This window comes from Rattus norvegicus, chromosome 9 (genome assembly GCF_021556685.1).
Source record: "Rattus norvegicus strain SHRSP/BbbUtx chromosome 9, alternate assembly SHRSP_T2T, whole genome shotgun sequence".
Lineage (NCBI taxonomy): Eukaryota > Metazoa > Chordata > Mammalia > Rodentia > Muridae > Rattus > Rattus norvegicus.
Genome location: NC_141542.1, coordinates 81757872 through 81782043, shown reverse-complemented (window position 1 = coordinate 81782043; position 24172 = coordinate 81757872). Strand labels below are relative to the sequence as shown.

At 38.7% G+C, this 24172-nt stretch overlaps 1 protein-coding gene across 18 annotated transcripts in view; it reads right to left on the bottom strand.

Moving 5' to 3' along the window:
- Positions 1-24172, bottom strand: part of Pikfyve (phosphoinositide kinase, FYVE-type zinc finger containing) — a 94106-nt gene that overhangs the window by 67948 nt on the left and 1986 nt on the right. For 7 of the 18 annotated variants that reach the window (XM_087566252.1, XM_087566261.1, XM_087566254.1 and 4 more), the window contains 8 exons: positions 22323-22503; positions 20682-20831; positions 20405-20440; positions 17210-17328; positions 16284-16455; positions 11543-11750; positions 9927-10016; positions 1265-1403 (listed from right to left, as the gene is read on the bottom strand). In XM_087566252.1, the coding sequence (XP_087422378.1) occupies positions 1265-1403; positions 9927-10016; positions 11543-11750; positions 16284-16455; positions 17210-17328; positions 20405-20440; positions 20682-20831; positions 22323-22494 (1086 nt within the window). In that variant the 5' untranslated portion in view covers positions 22495-22503. 18 annotated transcript variants of the gene reach the window in all.

The following is a 24172-nucleotide window of genomic DNA, read 5'->3' as shown; positions in this document are numbered from 1 at the left end:
TATTCTCTAGATTTTTCTGATCAATATAATAATATAAGCAATCGTGATGAACACAGTTTTGGACCCCTGTTCTTGGTGGCTCAGTACTACACAATGAAGCTTAATGACAACTAGGTTTATCTATAACATCTCAAACCAAAACCACTCTGGATATCCTGCTGTTGGAAATGTTTAAAAAGCTGAGATATCATACCATGGTCAATTATTGGATAAATTCTACCAGGTCCTACTAATTCTCGAGCAGTAAACAAAAAAACTGAATGTACTGCCTCCCAGTGGGTAGACCCAAATAACTTTCCATTCTAAGTGACCACAAATTCCAACTTAAACTCTGTCTCAACTAAGAAATTCTACTTCTGTCCATGGAAAATGTTTTGTACCTTTTGTCATATCTTGAAATAAAATTCACATCCTGTCTAATGAAACCAATTTTAGCCTTTGGAATTTCCTGACTCCCTCATTGTTATCAACGTTTTTAGTTTATTTCTTTATGACATAGCTGTGGTATACATTTTACACATTTTTATCATTAAAATATTACTTGAAAGCCAGGCATGCCTTTTAATCACAGCACTTGGGAGGCAGAGGCAGGCAGTTCTCTGTGAGTTCAAGGCCAGCCTGGTCACACAGGGAGAACCAGGGACACATAGTGAAAAACTATGTCTCAAAATAAATAAATAAATAAATAAATAAATAAATAAATTTTTTAAAATCAAATATTAATTCTTTCACTAGAAGATCAGATCCCACTGATCTTCTGCCTTTTGAATTATAACCTTTAGAACAAAAGGCTTCTTTTTCATTTCTTTGAGTTGGTTTTAGAATTAGGCAAATGTTTTCATATGTAAACTGAGGAAAGAGCCAATTATTATGTCATCTAAACACAGTTGGAATTAAGTTTCAAAGTTCAAATACAACAACAATTTAACCTCAAGTTCAATTCTTGTGTTAAATAAATTCTGATTTTGACAAATGAAAGGAAGAAAAAATAGTAACAGAGTGTGGAAAAAATGCTAGCAAATAAAAGATTAGCTAGCTAATGATTTCCTTGTTTAATTGATATATTTTTGTTTTAGGACAACATCCCACTTAGCTCAAGTTGGTCTCAAACATAAGATTCTCCTGCCTCAGCCTTCCCAGTTTATCTTACAGGCATGCATACCAAGCCCAGCTGACTCTCTTATGTATGTGTGTCTTTAAGAGAATAGAAAGTCAGCATTTTTTACGTTCAAAACTAGCAACAAGTTAGATGCTGGACTGGTACCAGAAGAATTTTGCGTTCATCCTCAGTAGTCTCTGTCCTGATGTAGTTTCGGTTAGCCTGGGGACTCACAGATGTCTCATATGAAGGAACCATAGGAGAACCAGACCGATCCAGTGACAGATTAGTAATGCTGGCTGATCTAGAAATAAAACAAAAAGTAAAATCACAACTTTAAGTTCATCTGAGATCAAAGGGAAGACTCATTTCTATGTGTAGCTGCCAGTGCTAAAGGAACTATAAATGGCTATGCTGACTATCACTGAAGAAAAGTAGGGAAGGACATCAGAAACTATTAATTGACTTTAAAAACTTGAACTGGGGCTGGAGAGATGGCTCAATGGTTAAGAGCACTGACTGCTCTTACAGAGTCCTAAGTTCAAATCCTGGCAATCACATGGTGGCTCACAACCATCTGCAATGAGATTTGGTGTGTCTGAAGACACCTACAGTGTCATAATAAGTAAATATTTTTTTTAAAAAATTGAACAGTTTAAATATTATGAGAAAAACATTTATATGGTTTGCATATTAGTAGTATTTCAAAGGAAACACACACAAACTCTGCTTGTAAGAAAATACTGGAAAGTCATTTTTTGAGAAAAATAAAAAATAACAACTGTATACAAAAAATAATCTTGCATATCTGGGTTAGAATAAATATGGTCTGAATGCCAAACCAGCCTGCTGCTGTTTTCAAATAGCCCAGAACTAAAAAGAATCAGTTTTGTAGACGAACATCCTGCAATTAATCTAATAGGAACTCTGATCATGAACCCCAACTAAGCAGAATGTTATGACTCAAGAAAGAATTCTTTTTCTTCTCATTAGTAGGGCTATACTGTGTTCAAATATTACAATAAATTTATTTCATCAGTAAAAAAAGTCATAGAAAATCTGTTTCCTCGCATTATATAAGTATTCACATGTATCCTTAATTTTGCCTCTATGCAAAGCTATCATATGATTTATATCACAACATATATCATATATCAATATCAAGCTTTATTCATTTTTAATATAATTGGAGATTTGGTTAAAAACAACAAAAAGAACAAAAATGAAATCAAACTTCCGCTTCAACATAAAAGATGAACAGAAACTTCACTAGACACCATGCAGTAGTTTGAATATGCTTGGCCCGGGGAGTGATTCTCTTAGGAGGTGTGGCCTTGTTGGAGGGTGGGCTTTGAGAGAGCTTCCTCCTAGCTGTCTGAGGAGCCAGTCTTCTTCTATTTGCCTACAGAATGTGATGTAGAGCTCTCAGCTCCTTCTCCAGAGCCATGCCTGCCTGGATGCCGCCCTGCTTCTCCTCACCTTGATAATGGACTGCACCTCTGAACCTGTAAGCTAGACCCAAATAAATGTTGTCCTTTATAAATGTCGCCTTGGTCATAGTGTCTCTTCACAGCACTAAAACACTAAGACACACTACATAACTCGTTTCTGGGACAATCCTTACACTTTTTCACTTAATCCTCACACATTCTGTAGAGTAAGTATTACCAGCTCCATTTTACACATTGGGGTTAAAAAAAAAACCAAGAATCAGGAGCCAGTAGGGTAGCTCAGTGGGTAAAAGTAAAACTGAAAGACCCCAGCTTAGCAGCAGTAACGCCATTTTACAAGGCTGTACTTAAGATGACTGGTTCAGGGAAAGGTTAGAACACTGAGTACACAGCGGCTGCCAAACAAGATATGTTTGGTTGAAGGCTTGGCAACAGGACGACTTCGGTTGAGCACCTGACAATGAAAAAAAACCCCAGGAGAGGTCCCACACCCTGGTGGGGGGCCGAGTCAGCCGTTATGTTCCAAGAAGGTAGCTAAGAAACTTGCCCCCGGGCTGAACCCTTGGGGGGCTGAGTCAGTCGTTATGTTTCAGGAAGGTAGCTAGGAAACTTGCCCCCGGGCTAAACCCTTGCCATATTAGAATCCACCAATTATATCCCTGTAACCATGCATCTGCTTCTGTATGCTTGCTTCTGCTCCCCAAAATCCTATAAAAGCCCATCCTTGGTTCCGTGGGGCGCGCCAGTCCCCTGAGTGACTGAAGCGCCCGCAGGTGCCTGTGCCTGTGTATCCCGACTATAAACCAAATCCTCTTGCTGATTGCATCCTGTGGTGTCTCGGTCTGGTCTTTAAAGTTAGAGGGTCTCCATCCCGAGGGAAAGTTCTCCCTGAGAGCTTTTCAAAACCTGATGACCTGCATTCAAACCTTGGAACCCACATGCTACCATGTTATTCTCTCATCTTCATGTGTGCTGTATCATGTGTAGCATGTGCATATACACATACAAGTAATAATAATAAATGTGTAAATCTTAAACTTTTAGTTTTTTGTTTTGTTTTAGTTTTCGAGACAGGGTTTCTCCATTTGCTCTGTCTGTCCTAGAACTTGCTCTGTAGTTCAGGCTGACCTCAAACTCAGAGATCTGCCTGCCTCTGCCTCCCAAGGGCTGAGATTAAAAGCATGTGCCATCACCACATTGGGTAAATGTAAAATAAGTTTTAAATCAAGAATCAGAGATAAAGTTGAGCATGGTGGTACATGCCTTTAATTCCTGCCCTTGGGAGGCAGTAGATCTCTGTGAGTTCGAGGCCAACAGAGCAAGTAGTAGTCAGTCAAGGCTAAACAAAGAAACCCTCTCTTGGAAAAACTTAATAATAATAATCATGGATAAAGAAATTCATCTAAAGTCAGTCCTCTAATAGTAAGAGGTCCCATTCGAAATCATAAGTCTCAGATGAAAATTCACTCTCTGTGCATTGTAAAGACAAAATCACTTTAAAATAAGAAATCACTCACAAGTTTAACATAGCTAATAATCACCACTCACTTCTTGACATTTTCTTTCAGTGAAAACCTGTCACTGTACCTTATTCAACTAATTTAAACCTACTCCACAACGAGTATATTTATTCATGCTGCCTAATTCTGTAACATTAATTCCTGAATGCACTCTAATATAGTAGCATCAAGAATAAAAGAAAATTAGTTAACTTTGCTGTCAAAAGTTCTAGTAAATATGCTATGGCAAGGATGCTAACTGAACTTTATTAAGATAGCATTTACTGACTCAATTCTATATCCTGAAGGCCTCCAGCAATCTTCGCATCAACTCAATCACAGGGAGGCATACAAACCAGCAAACCGGAACCTGTGCACATGCTGATGAGAACACTGTGGTGTATCTGACCTTTTAAAACCTGCCTCAGCTCTACCTCCCTCTGGTGCATTTCCCTCCTCTTTACAGCAAAACTCCCATCCCCAATTCTTCTGTTAGATGAACAACCCACCAAGACTGTCTATTATGGTCATCAGTGCGATTTGAAAATCAATGTTTGTTTGAGGAAGTGGCTTATTCCTACTGCAGTGTCACAGACATCGCTTTTAACAACGATTTATTTACTTATATATGTATGTATGTATGTATGTATGTATATATGTAAGTACACCGTAGCCGTCTTCAGACACACCAGTCATTGTTTGTCATTAATTCATCTTACTTAATTATTAACTCTTCCCTCACTGAACACCTTTTTCCATTTGGCAGCTAACACAAAACCCTCCTAGACATGCCTCACCTCTCTAGCCTCTCCAGCTCAGTCTCCTCTTCCTGCTTCTCTGTACTTTCCCAATCTCAAGGCTTGGTTCTATTTCCCCTCCAATCATAGTCTCTTTCCTGTTGAGCTGAACCATAGCTTTACACCATTCACTGCTCTAAACATGTCTTATCCGACATCTCCCATGGATGTTATCTCAAAGTCAACATGTCTAAAATCAAACTGTCACATGTCTAAAATCAAACTGTCACATGTCTAAAATCAAACTTTCACGTCTCCAGCTTCCGCCCTCATTTCAATAAACGGCAGTGCCATACTTAAGCTGCTGGGGTCAAAAAGCCTTAAGACATCTTTGGTGTCCTTTCTTGTTTAGCCTACATTCCACTGATTAGCAAATCCTATTATGTGTACATGCATCTAGAATGTGTCCTCTTCTCATGTGTTCGTGTCCCTCCCTCACTTCAATGATGATCTAAGTATATTCTCCAGCCTGGACTGCTGGCTGCTCTACCTGCTTCTACTCTCTATGTCCTTTAATGCACTCACTGGAGAGAGCAGACTTCCTTACAAACAAAATAAATAAATAAGCATTTCATCCTCCAAATACCCCTACTTAATTCTCCAAGAGAAAGACTTTATAGACTAGAATGTCATATAATAATCACACAAGGACTTAGAGAAAAACACCACCATTTTTTTAACTTCAGGGCAATAGTCAGAAAAAAGCTAAAACTGATGAAACACTGCAACCTCAAACAACATGTCCCTTATAAATGACATAATCTTAGCAAAAAGATAAATCAATGTGACCAATGAGATAAATGAAACCAAAAGGACACAAAATGTAAAATATAAGACTAAAAACACCTTGACAATATCACAGAACACCTAGATTGCCTTGGATATGTTAGCTGTCCAGATAGAACACCAAAGGCACAATCCATTTAAAGTTAAGTCCTTATGCTCTGCAAACAACAATGTCAAAAAATTAAAAGACAAACAACTATACAAAATATAAAGATGCAATATGTACAAGAAGTTTCACAGACCTAAAGAGCAGAGGCAGCTACACTGTGAGCCATCTTATTGGAAAGATACAAAGGTAGACAGATACAAAGGCAGGCAGATTCCCGAGTTCCAAGTCAGCCTGAGACAGAGTGAGGTTAGGCCCAGCCATAATAGCAATGGCTGATCTCAGAGGGAGATCCCACCCAGCTAGCTTATCATCTGGCTTACAAAGGCAGGCAGGTCTGTGAATTTATTCATAATATTAAAAAAAAATGTGCTTGCTGTCTTTTTCTAAGAATCAGGAGAATGGGGTCATGGAACGTTGATTCGTGGGATAATCGAAGGGAACCTGGAATAAATAACTAAATTGATATGTAAATAAAGGACTGGACATTGATCTGAAAAAGCTGAGCTGTATGGATGAGCTGTCTGGAGATCTCCAGAGAAAACTGTCTCAAACAGAACATGGGCCATCAGCTTGTACCCACGATTTGACTTTCAAGTCATTCTTTTGCCACTCTCTAACACCCCTTCCTCAGAACCCCTCTCCAAGCCAACCCTGGTCCTTAGCAAAGTCTCACAGGAGACAGTCATCCTAGACTCCTGTATGAAAGCATAGCATAGTACCATTAATAATGTCAGAGGTTGGCTTTCTCCCATGAGATGGGTTTCAAGTTGGGTCAGAAATTGGTTGCCCATTCCCTCAATCTCTGTTCTATCTTTAACCCTGCACATCATATAAGCAAACAAATTTTGGGTCAAAAGTTTTGAGGGTGGGTTGGTGTCCCCACCTCCCTCCACTAGAAGTCCCAACTAGCTATAGGAGGTAGCATTTCAGTCTCTATATCCCAGCTACTAGGACTCTCAACTAGGGTCACCCCCATAGACTCCTGGGACCCTCCCTGTCCCAGGTCTCCAGCTTGTCTCAGAAATACACCACAATCAATTTCCATTTTCTTTCCCAGCCCACTCCCACCCCTGCTCCCCACACCTAATCCCCAACCACCTCTCCTATCCAGTTCCCTTCCTCCTCCCACCTCCAGTGTCTATTTTATTTCCCCTTCTGGGTGAGATTCAAGCATCCTGCCTTGGGCTGTCCTGGTTACTTAGCTTCTTTGAGTCTGTGGATTATAGCACATTTATCCTGTGCTTCATGGCTAATGTCCACTTATAAGTGAGTACATACCGTGTATGTCTTTCTGTTTCTGGGTTACCGTACTCAGGATGGTTTCTTCTAGTTCCATCCATTTGCCTGCAGATCTCATAATGATTTTGTTTTTAATAGCTGAGTAGTATTCCATTGTGTAAATGTACCAATTTCTTTATCCATTCTTCAGTTGAAGGACATCTAGGTTGTTTCCAGTTTCTGGCCACTATGAATAAAGCTGCTATGAACGTAGTTAAGCAAATGTCCTTGTGCTATGGTGGGGTAATTTTTGGTATATGCCCAGTAATATAGCTGGTCTAGAGGTAGAACTATTCCCAATTTTCTGAGAAACTGCCAAACTGATTTCCAAAGTGGTTTTTCAAGTTTGCACTCATACCAGCAATGGAGGAGTGTTCTTCCTGCTCCACACATCCTCACTATCTTGTGCTGTCACTTGAGTTTTTGATCTTGTCCACTCTGACAAGTGTAAGACGGACTCTTAGAGTCGTTTTGACTTGCATTTCCCTGGTGACTAAGGACACTGAACATCTCTTTAAGTGCTTCTTGGCCACTCAAGATTCCTCCCCTTTTTAATTGGGTTTGATGGTGTCTAATTTCTTTAGTTCATTATATATTTTAGATATTAGTCCTCTGTCGGATGTAGGGTTGGTGATGATCTTTTCCCAATATAGAGGCTGCCATTTTGTCCTATTAATGGATGCCATTTGCCTTACAGAAGCTTTTCAGTTTCATGAGGTCCCATTTATTAATTGTTGATCTTAGTGCCTGAGCTACTAGTGTTCTGTTCAGGAAGTTGTCTCCTGTGCCAATGCATTCAAAACGTTTCCTCACTCTCTGTTCTATTAGATTTGGTATATCTGGTTTTATGTTTGGTATGTTAGGTCTTTGATCCACTTGGACTTGAGTGTTGTGCAGGGTAATAAATACAGATTTATGTGCATTCTTTTTCATGCAAACATCCAGTTAGTCCAGCACCATTTGTTGAAGATGATTCCTTTTGTCCACTGTATGGCTTGGGCTTGTCAAAAATCAAGTGTCCATAGGTGTATGGGCTTATATCTGGGTCTTTGATTCTATTCCACTGATCAACCGGTCAGTTCTTATGTCAATACCATATGGCTTTTATTATTGCTCTGTAGTACAGCTTGACACTAGGGATGGTAACACCACCACCAGAAGCCCTTTTATTATACAGGATTGCAAGATATTCCATGACAAATCCAAATTTAAACAATATCTATCCACAAATCCAGCCCTACAACAGATATTAGAATGAAAACTCAAACCCAACGAGACTAACTACACCCAAGAAAACACAGAAAATAACCCCCACACCAGCAAACCAAAGAAAGGGAAGCATGCACACACACGTACATGCGTGCATACCAATGGACTCAATTCCCCAATTTAAAAAAAAAAAAAAAAACAGACTAACAGAAATGGATACAAAAACCAAAACCAGGACACAACACTCTGCTGCACACAAGAAATACACCTCAGCGACTGATAAATATCCCCTCAGAGTAAAAGGGTAAGTTTTCCAAGCAAATGGACCCCATGAAAAAGCTGGAATAGCTATTCTAATGTCTAATAAAATAGACTTTCAACCAAAATTAATCAAGAGACATAAGGAAGAACACTTTATACTCATTGAAGAAAAAAGTCCACCAAGATGACATCTCAACATCTGAACATCTATGCCCCAAATGCAAGAGTACCCACATTCAAAAAAGAAAAAATTACTAAGACTTAAATCACACTTTGAACCACACACATTAATAGTGGGAGACTTCAACACCCCACTCTCACCCATGAACAAGTCATCAAGACAAAAACTAAGCTGAGAAATAATAAAAGCAACAGAGTTAAGAATCAAATGGACTTACAGATATCTATAGACTATTTCACCCAAATACAATATACCTTCTCTCAGCATCTCACAGAAACTTCTCCAAAATTGACCATATAGTCCAATCAGAAAGTCAGCAACAACAGATACAAGAAAACTGAAATAACCCCTTGTATCTTATCAGCCCACCATGGATTAAAGCTGGACTTCAAGCACAGACACAACAGAGAACCTACCGACCCCTGGAAACTGAACAACTGTCTACTGAATGACACTGGCTCAGGGAAGAAGTAAGGAGGAAATGAAAGACTTCCAGAATTCAATGAAAATGAAGGCACAACACACCCAAACGTATGGCACATAATAAAAGCAGTGCGAAAAGGAAAATCCATAGCAGTAAGAACCTTCACAAAGAAATTGGAGCATACTAGCAACTTTTCAAAAGCACATCTGAAGCTCTAGAACAAAAAGAAGGAAACAGACACAAAAGAAGTAAATGGGAGAAAATAATCAAACTCAGGGCTAAAATCACTATTGAATGATTTTTTTAAAGTATGCATTATATAAAATGTGTCAAATAAAAATGTGTCAAAATAAATAGGCAAAACATAAGTTAAGTATGTCTTAATGGAGACTATATAAGCATTTATTTCTCTATTCTTAAAATTTTCAAGTTTTACAGAGCAGTTAAATTTTCTTTAATTCCAGTAGTTCCTCATCTTGGAATGGATTAAAACATCTTGTCCACTCATGCTTGTGACACACTCTAGTGCAGCACATTGGACCTCTTCTATTCCTCCCTCTTAAGGATCTGCTATTCTGTTTTCTTGGTGCACATTTTCACAGGAATGCCTATATGGCTCATTTTCTTACATCCTTCAGGCCATCATACTAAACTAGAAGACAGAGGATAGGCTCCAGTGTCTGACATCATCAGAAAATATCTGAAAGAGCTACCAAAAAGGGAAACATAACCTAACAGAACTTTGAAACAGTCTCACCATTTTGCTTGTCTGTTCTTGTTACTAGGGACATAAATAAAAGTCAGACATGGTAGTTTCTTTACTGGCATTTACCTGTTTCGAGCAGGAGACTTCCCAGCATCCTCTTGAACAGATACAAGTCTTGTTGAAAGAGCACTACTCGAGGAGTCCGGATGAATCAAACTATAAAGAAAATTAAAATACTGGAGTCACTTGGGGCTATAATAAGTGCTTTAACATTTAAAAGCAAATTATTCTCCCTACAACAATAAAATTATATGCAGTTCATTTTTATCCTCACTTTATTTGAGGCAAAAAGTGCAGTTTCTCTAGGCAGTGTCAGAGCACACCCTTAATCCCAGCAGTTAGGAAACAGAGGCAGGCAGATCTCTGACAGTTCAAGGCCAACCTGATCTACTCCAGGGCAACTAGGCCACCATAGAAAAACAAACAAAATGTGTACTGAATGTCAATAAAACTCAAAGTTTGTTGGATAGGTGACTTGTAAAACTCATTTCCATTTCATATAGACACGATGAAAGTGATCTGAGTAAAAAACAAAACTCTGCATTCAAATATCCTCTGTCCCCGCAACCACAAGAGCAGCAAAAGCCACAGAATCGGACAGACCGAGGTCCAAGTGCAGCTCCATCTCTCACTAGCTGTGTGGCCTCAGGTTCATTACTTAATCTTCCCAAACTTCATCACCCACATCTGCCAAAAAAAAAGATTATTTCCTGCCAAAAGGATGTGATGACTTAATGGAATATGAAGCTATTAACACGGAGCCTAAAACTGAACTAGTACTCTAGCTTCGAAGTCTATCTTCTGTCTCTCAGATGTTTCACTAAATCTTACTAGTCAATTCTGTGTTCAGACAACTGGACCACACACAAATAAAAAGCACTGCTAACTAAAACAATTAAAAAGCTAAAAAAAAATCTAATCTTCATATTTTTGAAGTAAATACAGAATCACTTAAATAATAAAATGTAAGGTATAACTGTGGTGTTACAAGCATCAAAAGAACCATCAAGCAACTCAAGAAAAGCTCCACTACCACCATCTTCAAGTGCCTGTGTTCCCTTACCCAGAAACATCCTTTTCCCTAATCCCAAGGAAACCATTATTATAAATTTTATGTTTATCACTGTTAATCTTAGCTGCCAATGACCACTGAGATAATCTCCAGGCATGTGTGTGAAGGGGTCCACTAAAGAAAATTTCAGAAACTGATGAACCTAATATTCCAATATAAACAATTCTAGTTAACTTGAAAAGAGGTATGTATATATCTACAATCTGCCAGCAAAACATCTTCAGACATAAACACGTCAAAAACTCCTTTAGAAGGAAAGAAAAAGATTAACTGAATTTGCAAACAAATCCAGATTTTAGAGGAATGCTCTCCTTTCTCAAAGAAGACTACACTAGGAATTAGCAGCAATGACTTCTGGTGCCAAGTCAGCAAATATGGCAAGGACGTGCACAGGCCGAGCATTTGTTCTTGGTTTCAACAGAAGAGTAAATAAGAAAGGGATAAAAGCTCTCTTCTTATGCGCTTATATTTGAATGCTTTTAATACAAACATCTAAGATTCTCTCCATGAACTGGAAAGACTGTAAATTTGCATATAAGGAAAAGAATGTTAATGAAAAAGAAGGTCACAGGACTCACGTTGAAATCAACTTATATTCACGTTACAGTACCTTTGCCAGGCTAAGTCATCCTCTAAGAAGATGTTACGACTGGCTTTCCTACTCCCAACAGGGGTCCGAGGTTCACTTGGATCAAGTATAGACACAGAGCAAGTTGAATCTGAAAGAGCATTCAAGTCCTCCCCAATGGAATTACTGTCTGTGGAATGAGCGTAACTTAAGGCTATTTTTCTACAGTATGTGCATGCCCGGAGGTCTCCTAGGAGGAAAAGTAATAAGGAAATATATTACTTAATAAAATATTTTAAAACTTTGTTAATATGTACTTTAATAAAAGGAGTATCCTCAAATAAAGACTATCAAAAAGACATTTTAAATAAGTGAAATCCTTGACTCTGCTGTACATGTTAGATTATTACAGTAAATAATACTCATCCAAGTAGCCCTATTACTTCAAATATCTGTAATGGGTAAGAAAACTTGACCCAGAATAGTAACATAAAACTATGGCTGCAAGAATACTTTTTCAACATTGTATTCATGCAATAAGGGATCTATGAGAGTTGATGGATCCCATTACAGGAACCTGTTTCTAGTTAGAGTATGGTTCAACCCTTAGCATATACCTTTAATCCCTCTGACTGAAATAAATACTTAGTGTTCACCTTTAATCCCAAACAATGAAGGCAGATTTAGTTTGTAGAAGGAAGCACCCATGTTTGAAAGTGTTATCTAACTGAGTGGCAGAAAAAGTGACAAAACAGAGAAAGATTTGACAGAATAGGATATGCCCAACTCCCATGAGAAGAGAGAGGAAAGGGAAGCTACTTAAGGGAGAGACAGACAGACAGCACAGGAGGAAGAGAGTACAGGAATACAGTAGAGTTTGTAGAGAGCAGTGCAGTAGAGTTGAGGGGGAGAGTAGAGCAGCAGAGAGAGGAGGCTGTTTCCTAGGAGTTTTACAGAGACAGATTAAAGAGAGAATAAGCTAGACACAGGCAAAGACAGATCAAGGAAGAGAATGAAAAGGAGCCAGAAAATTAGAAAAGATTGCTATTTAGTTTGAGGCCAAGCAGAACAGTTCAGAGGCAGAGAGAAAAGCCAGACTGAGTAAGTCAGCTGGAAGAGTTGTTTAAGCCACAACAGCTGAGTTGAACCAACCAGCTAGAATTCAGAAGGAACAAGGGAAAGGGTAAACTTAGTCAGAAGTGTCAGAGGCTGAAAACATTCTAGGGCTAAGATTGTACAGAAGCTAAAAACTTCCAGGACTAGGCCTAGGTTAGCAGACAGAGGCAGTAAGTCTCACAGACAGACAATTACAACCAGAGAATAAGTTACTTTTACAAGATTCCTCTTTCAATGAAAAAAAGATTTCCATATACTAAATAACCAACACAACAGGAGCAACTTGTTTTCCCTAGGCAACAAGTAGGTTGGAAATAATATTTAGGTCTCTGTAATGAAGCCCTGAAGAATGGTCTTCAGAATAGTGCATTTTTTAATTAAAAACCCTTGAGAATTGCATAGTTTAGCACTGTATTTACATCAGTTCCAATCCTCCCTCTCTCCACTTCATCCTATGTCCCCAGTGTTCATGTGTTTAGAGCTGTACATTTGGGATTTGATAAGCTATCACGAGGCCTGTCTCTGGAAAAGACTGATTCCCCCCTCTCAGCAGCCACATGGCTCTTCGTCTCGGCAAGGGTCTTGTAGGATTTCTCCATCTACTAGTACACAGTTTTTAAAACTAGTGGAAAATGGTTTAATATACAATATGATATACAGGAATAAAACTAAAAGAAATTTTCATAGTGAAATAAAAACAAACCATAAAGGATAAACTCCCTTAACAAGTCAACTATTAAGAATCAAACCAAGAAACAGCCAAGCCTCATCCACCACTCTCATTCATGAAGAATGTTTACTCATCGGCAAAGGACTACTGAACTACATGCCTAAATTGTGTAACAGCACACAAAAACTGATGAGACTTGTCCTCGCCATTACAAAATTTATAGTTCACTGGAGGCAACTGATGCATGTAATTAAGAACTACGTGAAGTAAATGCAGATATTACTATTATCACAACAACAGCACCTTGATTTTTTTTTTTTTTTGGTTCTTTTTTTCGGAGCTGGGGACCAAAGATTTTTATTGATTCTGTATAAAATTCACTGATTTTTTTTTTTTTAAGACAATGTCTCACTACATAGACTAGGCTGGCCTTAAACTCAGAGAGACCCACCTGCCTCTTGACTGTTGTGCTTAAAGGCATGTGCCATCACACCAGGCCAACCCACTGATTTTTCTGCGTATCAAAATTCTAGGCTTTTATATGTACTCAAGGACTAAATGTGTAATTGTATCCAGCCTTCATTTTCCATCTGCAAGAGCCAAACTGAAGGTTCAGTATGCCTAATCAAAGTTTTGGTCAAACACTGGAGATGAAGCTCATTTGGTTTTGTGTTTTTCCAGTGCTATTAACAAGCAGCAGATTACCATGCAGAGTAATACTCTGATCAAATCACTAAGGCCTCAAGTACAAAGATTAAAGTTTACAAAAGCAAGAGAATCTGTTTCAGCATCGCACCCTGCTGACTAACACTGATAACTTCAGACTGCACAAGCACTTGAGTTGATTCCTGACTACAGGTACATTTGTCACCCCACCCACTTCTGTAGAGACACCTAACAGATACAGATTCAGTTTAAAAGATTCAGGGCAGGAAGAGTTTTATAGACACAACATCTTAGGGATACATTTTTGGGATTAGCTTTGAAATTTCTGAAACTAGTTCTCTAATTACATTCAACTTAAACCATTATAGAAAGGGCTGGAGAGATAGCTCAGTGGTTAAGAGGACTTGTTGCTCTTGAAGAGGATCCAGATTCAACTCCCAGCACCATCTGTGACTCCAGTTCCTGGGGATCCAATACCCTCTTCTGACTTCAGTGAACACTAGGTACACAACTGGTACACATACATACTTGCAAGCAAAACACTCGTACACATAAAATAAGACACAAATAAATCTTAAAAGAAATTAAAAAAAAATAAAACCATTAGTATTTCTAATAGTAACAAGAAGACCAAAAGAAGTGATAGAACAGGCAAACATAAGAAAATGATTCTAGATATTCTTAATAGAATCAGATCCCCAGCTCATGAACTGTACAAATGTAGTTACCTCTATGGACAAGGCTGAGTTTGATCCCACAGCAATACCAAAATAAAGCAATTTTTAGAAGGAGGAAGAGGAGGAGGAGGAGGAAGAGGAGAAAGAAGAGGAGGAAGGGCAGGGGCAGGGGCAGGGGCAGGGGCAGGGGCAGGGGCAGGGGCAGGGGCAGGGGCAGGGGCAGGGGCAGGGGCAGGAGCAGGAGCAGGAGCAGGAGCTGCTGCTGCCATAAGGCTTACTTCCTGTTACCTTGGTGCTTGCTAAGCTAAGATGCCAAGAGTCTCACACTTTAGGCAGAGAGCCACATATGAAGGCAGACAACAATCAGTGTGACACACCCTGTATGATCAAACTAGCACATGAAATGTCAACTCAAGTATGAAAAGTGAATTCAAGATAGGGAAAAAGTAATAGGAAAAGACTATTGGTTAAAAAAAATATGGTCATGGGCTGGAGAGATGGCTCAGCGGTTAAGAGCACTGGCTTGTTCTTCCAGAGGTCCTGAGTTCAGTTCCCAGCAACCACATGGTGGCTCACAACCATCCGTAATAGGAATCCGATGCCCTCTTCTGGTGTGTCTGAAGACAGGGACAGTGTACTCATATGCATGAAATAAACAAACAAATAAATAAATAAATAAAATCTTAAAAAAAAAATATGGTCATAATCTAGGTAGATGATTATGAGATTATGAACTCTACAGCACCTTTGATTAAAAACAATAAGGAAGATTTTTACAATAACTAAAATAACATAAGAAATATGTTAAGCACATTCTCTTGAACTGAGGACATAACTCGGTGGGACAGTGATCACCTAAATGCAAAAGGCTCTGGGTTTGACACTCAGAACTACAAAGAAACAAACAAATAAGTAAGTAAATAAAATCTTAAGCTGCCAGGGTGCTGAACACCCAGCGCCTGCACGACTAAGAAGGGAAGAGAGTATGGTCAAGATAGTTCCTCCTTCCATTCTCAAACCATGCATAAATCTATTCCCCATTGGTCAACGTCCTTAAACTTTCTTCATTACCAGAATTTCACTACATTCCCAATCAAAGAATATAAATAGAATACAACTTGCCAAAGTATACTATAAGTCAGGACAACCTTTACTTTGTAAATAAAAATTCTATAGAGCATAAATTTAAAATCTGCATCATCAGGCTGGAGAGATGGCTCAGTGGTTAAGAGCACTGACTTCTCTTTCAGAGGTCCTGAGTTCAAATTCCAGCAACCACATGGTGGCTCATAACCATCTGTAATGGGACATGATGCCCTCTTCTGGTGTGTCTGAAGACAGTGTCAGTGTACTCACATACATAAAATAAATAAAAATCTTTAAAAAAATACATTATCTTATTTAATAATCACTAATCATACTATAGATTTTTATAATATCTAAATTTTTACTCTAGTTACTTATAAGCAATCTCATCTCCTTTATTATTCAAGCATAAAGTTCTTAAAAATCAAAGCTGTCTCTCTCTTTCTTGCACCCCACTTACCTTAGATATAAAGCCCAAAATAAAAAAATGTCTAAAATATTGGCCTTCTATTTAACTACTTCATAATTTGACTTTTAAATATAACACCTATCGAAGAAATGCACTTACCTGTATAGCCCATAAATTTTCCAGGGATTTCTTGATTACAACAACGACTGCAGAAAATCTGCCCACACAGTCTGCAATGGTGTCTGCGCCTAAAGGTGGTAAACTTTTCACTGCAGTCATAGCACTCTTTACACTGGCTATCTGGCATCCAATACTGCTTCAGGTCACTGTCCTACAACAACAAAAATGTGTGATGGCTTCTTAAAGACAAATGAAATCTTAGAAGCTGTATTTAGCAAATGACAAGCTAGTTCTAAACTTCAGACGGAATGCAAAAGGTCAGAATGACCAAGACAGGGCTGGGTGGTGGTGAGTGCCTTGAATCCCAGCACTTGGGAGGCAGAGACAGGCAGATTTCTGAGTTCAGGGCCAGCAGAGTGAGTTCCAGGACAGCCAAGGTTACACAGAGAAACCTGTCCCAGAAAAAAGAAGAAAGATCAAGACAATGTTGAAGAAAATCTGGACTTATATCACCTGTTCTCCGAACTCAGGCTAAAGCTACAGTAACTTTAGACAGAGTATTAGTACAAGGACACAGGACAGAGTGGCATACTTGCAAGTCTATGGATTTATGAGTTACAATGCAACCACTGAAAGGGCTTTCTAAAAACAATGTGCTGGGTTCAACTAGACATCTATAAGGACAAAAGGAAACTGGAACCATATTTATGAACAAAAATAATAAAGCTTGCTAAAGAATATGTGCTAACCTTGGCCTAATAAACTAACACTAGAACAAAATATAAAAAAGGCAAAGAAGAAAAAATAGATTACACAGAAAATAAAACAAAATTAAGAATTTATATGTAAAACTCTGATATTCACAATCAGAGGAAGTAATAAAGTTTGACTTAAGTGACAGTATCCCATGGCATGATCTCCATGAGTGCTTAATAAAAAAATTTCCCAAGGCTTCCCTGCAATACCTGGCTTTTTCCTTCCATGATTTCCTTGAGGCGTTTCAACACTGTGCTGAGGCTTCGAAGCTGGACAGCTGTACGTGGGTCATGACCTCCACAGGCTGGTTCTGCTTTCCTTCTGGAGTCTGAGTCGGGTATTTTTAAAAGAAAATAATTGTTTTAATAGTTTTAGTAACTATATCAAGCAGCCTGTGTGTGTGTGTGTGTGTGTGTGTGTGTGTGTGTGTGTGTGTGTGTATCATAATACAAATCATCTCCATTCCATTGTTAGCATATATGTGTTCTCCCAGCCATTAATATGACTGAGAATTGAAACTGATTTTTATCAAGAGTAACTTATTGCTGAAAGTATGTATTACATATAAACCACTATTTTACATGTACTTAAAAAGTGTTATGTAAGAACTATCTGAAATAATTGGTGATTTTGAAATGGAAGCATCGCATCGCTTACATGTCCAGAATTCATTAATGATTTCCTGCATACTTTATCCCCAACCAAATAAATAATAAATACCTCGTAGACATTGAGCAGAAGAAGCAGCAATCCAAGAGAGTTCATTTAACTTGACCCCAAAAGTCAAATAGGTAAGCAATAGGACCAAACTGTTCAGATCTAGAGCAGATCATCAGAAAGAAACTTGACAGACCAACCTTTCAAAGATCCCTCAGCCTTTACAGGACATTTGGATGACAAAATATGCCAATGAAGCCAAAGCATCACCCTAACTCCCCCACCCACACACATACCTACCACCTCCTCAATTCTGCAATTCTGCACTGGAAGAGATCACTTACACTTGAAGTGACAATACGAAAGCAAATATATTAATAAAACAAGCCCAAATTTTAGCTTTGTGACCAGAATGGAACATTAAACTACCGTAGTTTTCACCTATTCTTATTTTAGGTGAAAATCTCAAGTGAAGTTTCTATTTATTCCTGGCTCAGCAGTTTCAAAATCACAGATTACGGTGGCTTGACAAAAAACAAAAAAGAAAACAACAACAACAAAAACAGAGTCCTTATTAATTGAAGCACATTAACCTAACAACCTGTGGAGTTCCCCTAAGTTACATAATTCCTCCTATCTCAGTTTTACTCCCATGGTTTCGGTTATCCTCAGTCACCGAGTTGGAAAATATTAACATTTGTCTTATTCAAGAGAAACAGGTCACATTCATATGACTTGATTATACCTCTAGTTACAACTGTGCTAATTTAGCATTACTGACATTAATCTCTTGGCCAAATTTATAAATTAAACTTTATCATAGGTTTCAATGTATAGTGGAAAAAGCATCATATACTATGGGTTTGAAACTACCTATGGCATTAGTCATTTACTTGGAGATCTAGATCTATAAGGCAAAGTTACTATAAAGTGGAAAATATACCACCGTGAATCTATTTCACTATTTACTAGTTTCTACTAGGCATTTTGTTTTGGTTGGGAGGGGAGAAAATAAGGACTACAAAGATGGAGAGATTGATGTATAAATCCAAATGCATCAAAATTTCTTAAGGCAGTTTAATCACTAAAATAATCACCATCTAAACTGCACCTATCTTCAATGCAGCACATATCTCACATGTGCTGTTGCTAACATGTATTACATACAGCTAAATTTTTCCTGAGTCTCAAACAATGATTACAAAACAGTCTCCATGATTATAAGTCCTAAGAGGAGAGACAAAGCTCTAGGAATCACAATGGCAGTGATCTCTGGCACAGCCAATAATAAATTGTAAAGTTCAGCTGCTTGGAAGAGAAGGGTATCAATATCCTCCTCCACTGGGAAAGAACGAACAGTTAGACCCTGCTTGACCTCAGTGAAAGGAAAGAGATCGACGCCCTTAGAGACAGAACAGTTAGCTACTGTTTTGTATAATGGATGCTAGAAAATCAAGTAACTTCCCTAAGATAGGAGAACTACCAAACGGTAGAAGTACAGGTGCGTACTAAGGGAAAAATGTACTTGACTAAGCAGTCACAAACTTCTTAAGTTCAAAGGCCACCAAGGTAAAATCCAAAACTGCACTCGATTAAATAGTAAGGAATATGGGAACAACAGGAAAGGAGGAAATCCAAGCTCTGCCTATGCTCGTCTATCCTAACAACAAAAGCAAATGCTGGCAAGCTACAACTCTGCACCCCTTCAGTTTCCAAGGGAAGAAATTCAGACTGATCTTTGGCCCTCTTGTGCTCCCTCTGCAGCAAAGGACAGCTGGGCACTGGGTGGAAAACTAAGCACCAAGTACAGCAAGGAAAAGGAAACGAAAGCTTTCAGGCAATAATGTTTTAACTCAGCGTGGAATTTGGTCCGAAGAGCACAGTGGTTCATTTTTGCTACTTCCTCTAAGATAAGAGTCTCACTGTGTATCCTACACTGGTCTGGAACCTGCTAGCATTTCCTGGCTGGCTTAAATTTGCAATTCCCCTGCCTCATCCTCCTAAGCCATGAGTCAGGTTTAAGAACTAAGGGAAGTTTAATAAGGCTGAGGTCAAACTAGGACAATCTGGGATGAAAGAAAACCTCCTGCCTCCATCCCCCAACTCTCCCTTTCAAAACGATATAACCGGAGCTGAAGAAAACATGTGGGGCTGACACAGCCAGCTCATTCAAGCCAATCAGCAAAAACGCCTCTTCTACTAGCTTCTTCCTCCTTCTTTCAAAATAAAAAAACACAACAAGCAGTAAAATATCCTTCTGCCAACGACCATTACACAACTATCATTCACTCAAGTATCTAGTGGAAGTGAGCGTCCAAACAGGACAGATACTAGGTTTAGGAACACTTGATTCCCAATGCTACCACCTCTCCTCTCTATGGATCACTGCTTCCGTCCTTCTATCACCTAGAGGTGGGCAAACCACTTCACTGAGTTTAACAATCTAACAAATAAAACATAAACCACCTTTAGTCCCTCATCTGAGCAGATCTCCAGCCCACACCCCTCAGAAAAGCATGGAAATGAATGAGGTGACTATGTAGTAGAACGAGGTGGAGAACAAGCAAGCAAGCGGGGCAGCGTATCCAGCCACACTGACAGTATGCACCCCAACAAAGACAAAGGCCAGGAGCAATCAGCAGCCCACCAATGGAGTTTGACAGTGTTCTGCAGCCAGTGGCATGCACATCACGCTTCATTAGCATCCAAGAAACAGTGCAGAATCCATCTATAAAGTTGGAACTAACCTGTGCTCTCCTGAGGATTTGGCAAAATATTCTCTGCTGAAACCCAAGAAGTAATTAATCAAAATGCAATCAAGACATCAGTGCTTGCATAATCAATGTTTAATGACAAGATGAAGAACATTTCAGGAGTTGAAGAATTCTTTTATCACGTGAGTTTTATTTATTCTAAAGAGAACTTGACTGTTCCAAGTAACAAAAACATTAAGTCATCATATCGCCTAGAAAACACGAAGATGAAAATTCCCAGTGAATAAGAGTGAATAAGAGAGCTGTTCACCTAACACTGAAGAGCGCCGGTGAAGCTCCTCATTAAGCTGCTTTTTATAAGGTACAGGCGACCTCACAGACTGTGTCCTTGAAGGGATCTGAGGGCTGGACCAACTTGAACTCGGAGACTGCTGCTCTCCTTGGCCCCCTTCTCCTCTCTCTGTGACAAAGGAAATTTGGTATTACTTGAAAAACTAAGGCTCAGAGTTCAACAAAGAGAAGGTGACAGATAAAATCCTTCAGATAATGTTCACATGTTATATTCATAACTGAGTGTGTAACGCTCTTGCAAAGAACCCTAGCTCAGTTCCCAACACCTATGTCAGGCAGCTCATAACCACCTGTAACTAACCCCATTCTCACCTCCTTAGGTACTCACACACATGTACATAAACACATGCATATACATAACTGAAAATAATTTTTTAAATTTTTAAACATTTTAAAGAAAAAGTAAAAAAACAGAATGAAAGTCCATTCCACCAGCTACCACTTTGTGTACATGAACTATGTGTTTTCCTTGTCATTTGTAAGTTTGTGAACATACTAAAAGAAACACAACACAAGCCTCACATAAAAAAACCTTGACTTTTTAGATCAGTTAATGGGAGAGATCTCTTTGTACTACTGAAACAGTGCCCAGCATACCAGGTGCTTTTTAAACTTTCCTAATACATAACTTACAACAACTAAATGTAAAATGTTATCCTGGATAACAAAACTGTTAATAAAACAGAGCTGGTACTATTAAAAGTTCTACTAAAGGCCAGGTATGGTATGGCACATACCTTGACTCCCATCACTAAGGAGGTAAAGACAGGCAGATCTCTATGCGTTGAGGCCAGTCTGGTTTACATAGTAAGTTCCAGGGCTATAGAGTAAATTCCTATCTCCAAAAAAAAAGAAAAAAAAAAAAGAAAAAAAAAAAAGAAAAAAAAAAAAGAAAGGAAAAAACTATCTAAGTCCTAAAAACAGGTTCTATCTTCTAACACATTTCAAACAATAAAGACAAATAAATCAGGCATGGTAACTCATGCCTGTAATCCTAGCTCTCAGGAGACTAATACAGGAAAATGGCCTCGTGTCCAAAGTTACACAGTGTTTCAGGTTAGCCTAGGCCTTACCTCAAAAAAAAAAAAAAAAAAAAAAAAAGGCAAATAAAGAACAAGATATGGCTATATTTTAAATTTTGGTTAAAAAACAATTAACATTGTATTCAAGAACTCATCCTTTAAATTATCTGTTCATTCATATCATTTACAACTCAATCCAGTAAGTCCCAACATGCCTGCTGTCAGCTTCTAAGATTTTAAACATATAAACCATATACTGCTGTTTAATGTTAGTGCTTTAATTAAAACCTTTTAGTTACCAACGCCTCCCTCAAAACAAGTTTCATTCTGTAAGCCTGATTAAGTCGAAGCACACTGATAGAAAATATGTGGGAAAAAATGCTTTCTCATTAAGAAAGACCACCCTAGCCCTCAATTCACACAAATAATTAATCACAAATAATGTGAAATGCTACCTTTTCCTTCTTAGAAAGACTGGTGACCTGAGATTGAAGCTACCACCTTGTTAATATTTCACATCCTTGAAACATTAAAGGGAATGCAGAGAATCCAAACTGCATTTTAGAATGAAGTCTTACCTTTGTTAAAACGAAAAAGATTTACAAACGAACTATATGCTGACTTGAAGGGGGGCTCATCCTGGTCAGGAGTCAACGGTTTAAAGTGAGTGAGGTGAGAGGGACTGGCAGGAGAGTGAGGCAAGTCATTAGCAGAGTCCAATGTCGGGGAGCTCTTGTCATCTGTGGCCATTTCATGAGTCTGGAAAGAAAAGCAGGGAGGGAAAGAGATTCCTTAGAAACCATTTGAAGAACAGGCAAATATCCAGACAGCCCCCTTGTGTGACTGTCAATTATTCTTATCAATAAACACCAAAGAGTAAGGAAACCTATGTCCGAATATTCAAATTCAGGCTTAAAACACACTGCTGTCTAAATTAAAAGAGCCTCAACACTTAAAACCATGGTCATGTGGCTAAGCTAAATTTAAATATTACCATTCTTATTCTCTTTACAATTAGAGTCAATTTAAAATCTGCAAGTAAGACATAAATATGAGCAGACAAAAAAATTCCCATTACTTATAGGTGTCCAAGGATTTTTGGTAATAATAGCTTTTTAAAGTTACAGTGGACACTGACTTTATATAACATAAGCTGCTCAGCCTTATTGTATGCATGTATCTCAGGAAAAGAAAATCAGTCACGCTGTATGACATGTCTATGCCATCTGAGCAAACAGCTTCAGTAATTAATGCCTGTGACAAGTACTCAAATCAACAAGCTGCCTGTTCTTTCCTCCTAGGCACAGGAGCTTGGGATTTCCACAACCACACTCTAAGCCTAAACTCGTAAGATACTAGGGTATGGCCTTCTTATTTTTGTTTATAAGTAATCAAGAAAGCATAGCCAGTCAAAGCAGTAAGTCTAGTCAGGAAATAAAGTCACAGGAAGGGACTAAGGCTCTCTCCCTGTAGACTGACAGGTTAAAGAGAAGTATTCTTTGCCATGTTAGTAAAATACAAAACTTTGTAATCTACCTATCCAAAAAGGGCATTACACTCTTCTAAAACGGTTTTCTCCTTCAAAATCACACCTGTTGGTTCATTTTATGTTCACAACAGTCTCAGAAGTTATAAAGTCAGCATTATCACTATGGTTAACAATTGAGGCAACTAAGGTACACTGAGCCTAAACGGTTTTCATCTGGGTGGATCAGAGATAGTAATAAATAGACGTGTGACTGTGCGACAAGTCTTGCAACAGAATTCTCCAACAGTCTTCTATCAAAAAGAAAAAAAAACTGTATTCCTCACAGACTTCCAGTTCTAGCCAATTGTATTCTCTTAGTACTCAAGATTCTCTCAGATTATTAAATTAAAACAGAAATGAAACCACTGACTTGGATGAGATTTTGGCAACAAGTGCTTAATGGAAAGGATGGGGAAGAAAGGAGAAGAGGAAGGCAATGGAGTAGGGGGAAAGGAAAGGAAAGGAAGCAGAAAGACAGGGAGGGAGGACCTCTAGTATCATAAAGTATTGTCTCAGTCGGGGTTGCTATTGCTGGGATGAAACGCCAAGACCAAAGCAACTTCCGGAGTAAAGGGCTTATTTAGTTTACACTTCCACACTACTGTTTTTATCATCAAAGGTGGTCAGGATAGGAACTCAAGCAGGGCAGAACCTGGAGACAGGAGCTGAGGCAGAGGCCAAGGAGGAGTGCTGCTTATTGGCTTATTCCTCATGAACAAGGGCTCAACCTGCTTTATTATAGAACCCAGGACCACTACCACCCACAATGAGGACTGGGCCTTCCTTCATCAGTCACTAATTAAGATGATGCCCTACAGGTTTGCTTACAGGCCATCTTATGAAAGCAATGTCTTAGTTGAGGCTCTCTCCTGTCTGAAAACTCTAGCTTGCGTCAAGCTA